Source organism: Alosa pseudoharengus, unplaced genomic scaffold (genome assembly GCF_046254945.1).
Source record: "Alosa pseudoharengus isolate Yale_2024_CS ecotype anadromous, Long Island Sound unplaced genomic scaffold, YU_APseudo_1.1 YU_APseudo_1.1_scf_9, whole genome shotgun sequence".
Classification (NCBI taxonomy): domain Eukaryota; kingdom Metazoa; phylum Chordata; class Actinopteri; order Clupeiformes; family Clupeidae; genus Alosa; species Alosa pseudoharengus.
In genome coordinates, this window is record NW_027468881.1 from 32,718,025 (window position 1) to 32,720,484 (window position 2,460).

Consider the following 2,460-nt stretch of genomic DNA (forward strand, 5'->3'; position numbering starts at 1 on the left):
TAAACGTAGAGTATGTAACTTGCTGTACAAAGCCATATCTTAATCGCTAATAGAACAGCCTCCATCAGCATCTCTTAATAAAGATTTGTGCCTCTGTTGGCTACATGCGAAGTCACTTATGCCCATCGCATTCATGACGAAACTAGAACTACAGTAGATGACAAAACTAAACTAGATGACAAAACTAAACTACTCCTGAAAGAAATCTAAAATATTTACTAACAAGTAACATGTTAAGCCCTTTAAAGACAAAATAAGTTATTTGTAAGCTTGTTTTTACCCGCATTGAAGTAGTTTGGACCTATGGGAGACTTTTGTATTGTAGAGGGACTCTGTAATGTGGGGTTATGTGGCAGACTACTGTCTCTGAATGCTAGTGGTTGTCTGATACCCTCTCTGTGTATATAGTCTCTATATATAGTGTATTGATACTGATGGCTGATACTTTGGCCTTTGTTCATTCTCATTTACTTACTACATTATGCTTGAAGGAAAATTCTGAAAATAAAATGTACAGCTTCTGATATTATCAAATGAAAATAAATTATATTGGAAAAAAATGTGGAATGTTATTTATTTGATGATTACAATTAATGTTTGTACAAATAATGTTTGTCAATCAGTGAAATACATTTACAGTCATATTGATGGACAACTTTACAAAAAAGATAGGCATCCTCTCTTAAAATGAAAGTACTGATATGATCCCTGGCATAGTTATCTTCTGAACTCACAGCTTCCCTAGCCTTATGTGACATCCACCATAAAACCATCTATGCCAAGGATACTTTACATTCCCGAACATACCCCTCCCGAATGTACTCAATGGTAAGTAAAAAATGTAAATACATCTTCTGAAATGTTTTTTTTTACAAAATGCACAACATACATGCTTTTGTGTTTCCCTTTTCCTCACCAGAGTTATACATAAACTATGAGCCATTGAATTGGAGAATGATCAGACTGGGGCCATCACTCAGTGTTCAGAATCTATAAGAGTTTGTGACCCATGTTGTTTTGATTAATAACAATTGACATGAAACAACTTTTAAAAAAGTGCTAAACAATACTACCATTATTAGAATCACTTCACCAGAGTGTTTGACTAAAGTTGAGCTACTGGAAAATCCTTTCTCTTAAAATGATGGAGCTTCTTCACTAGACTGAAGAAGATGTTAAACAACTATACTGTGACCTACAGTAAAAAAGATTATGTGCTTTGTATCACTCTTCATACAACATACATAAAACAGCAAGAGTGTTACACTGACCACATGCCCAGAAATCCCTTAACTATAATATATTGCCAATGTTTGCTAAATGTGCATTTCATTTCACTGAATAAAAAGGTGTGCTGAACACAATATTGTCTTTCAAACTTTCACACGTACATCATAAATACATACACACTTTTCCATACATCTGACATGGTTTTGGATGCCTATGAAAAAGCCTGAAAAAATTATTAGCGTGACTGACAAGAACTCTTCTGGTTAAGACATATGAAAAGACACAAACAACAGATACAGTACATTTGTTGAGGAGAAACCGTTCATCCTTCCTCATGATATGTTTTGTATGTTAATTCTCCTTGGCATTATGTTTGATTATAGTGTTAAGTGATATAAGTAAACACAGAGTATACTCAAAAAGTCAAATCTCAGCGATGCAAAAAAAAAAGTAACAAAAAAGTTGTATGTAGAAAATATGAAATTGTTGATTTGATTAATTTAATGTCACTTGCATACCCAGACTGAGGATTCATTGGAAAGAGGTCCCATCCTTTTTTGTGTCTTCTCCTCACACTTGGCCAGGTCCACTTTGTCCACTTTTTTTCCATTGTAAAGCCTCAAGTTGCTACTATCGAGTAGTCTTTGGTTTGGTTTTTAACCAGCAAGGTCAGGCTTAGTCTTGGTGCTGCGGGTCAGGTGCCAACAATACTTCCTGATCAAATGTATCAAATGCATACCTTACCTGTGGTGTAATGTAACTTCGATAAAGGCATCTGCCTAATGACTTAATTTGTCCTCTGGAGGTTCAGGTCAGGATGTGGCGAGATGGTGGATTGCGTGGTATGGCAGCTGGCCCGTGTAACAGACTGAATTCCTGACCGGAGGAGTAAGACCATGTCCTATGTTCTCCCCGGAAGCCTGTTGATCTGATGACCAGACTTAAGGGGCCCCCCTGAAGAGGAAAGAAAAACAAAGCAGACATCTGAGAAAGCTTTTATGCTTTCCATTGTTTCGAAGAGCTTTCCTCCCCATTTTGTAATCAGTTGCTGATCTATGATACAGGTTGAGGACAGCTGTGTTTGGATTAATGGCCAAAAGGTGAAGTCATCACCTTCGCTGCAGCTCAGGCCGAACCAGCCTTGCAGGCAGGTGCAGCGTCCGCTGCGTGGGTCACACTGGCCGCCACTTGCACACTCACAGCTCTGCACGCAGTCGGGTCCATAGCGGC

General features: G+C 37.9%; 1 protein-coding gene across 1 annotated transcript in view; it reads right to left on the reverse strand.

The window, feature by feature from the left end:
* Window positions 1–569: 569 nt before the first annotated feature.
* megf6a (multiple EGF-like-domains 6a) overlaps window positions 570–2,460 on the reverse strand; it is a 128,936-nt gene continuing 127,045 nt past the window's right edge. The window contains exons 37-38 of the mRNA XM_076277017.1: window positions 2,344–2,460; window positions 570–2,184 (exon numbers count right to left, since the gene is read on the reverse strand). The exon at window positions 2,344–2,460 is cut by the window's right edge and continues 12 nt beyond it. Of these exons, the coding sequence (XP_076133132.1) occupies window positions 2,132–2,184; window positions 2,344–2,460 (170 nt within the window). The 3' untranslated portion in view covers window positions 570–2,131. The remainder of the gene's footprint in view (window positions 2,185–2,343) is intronic.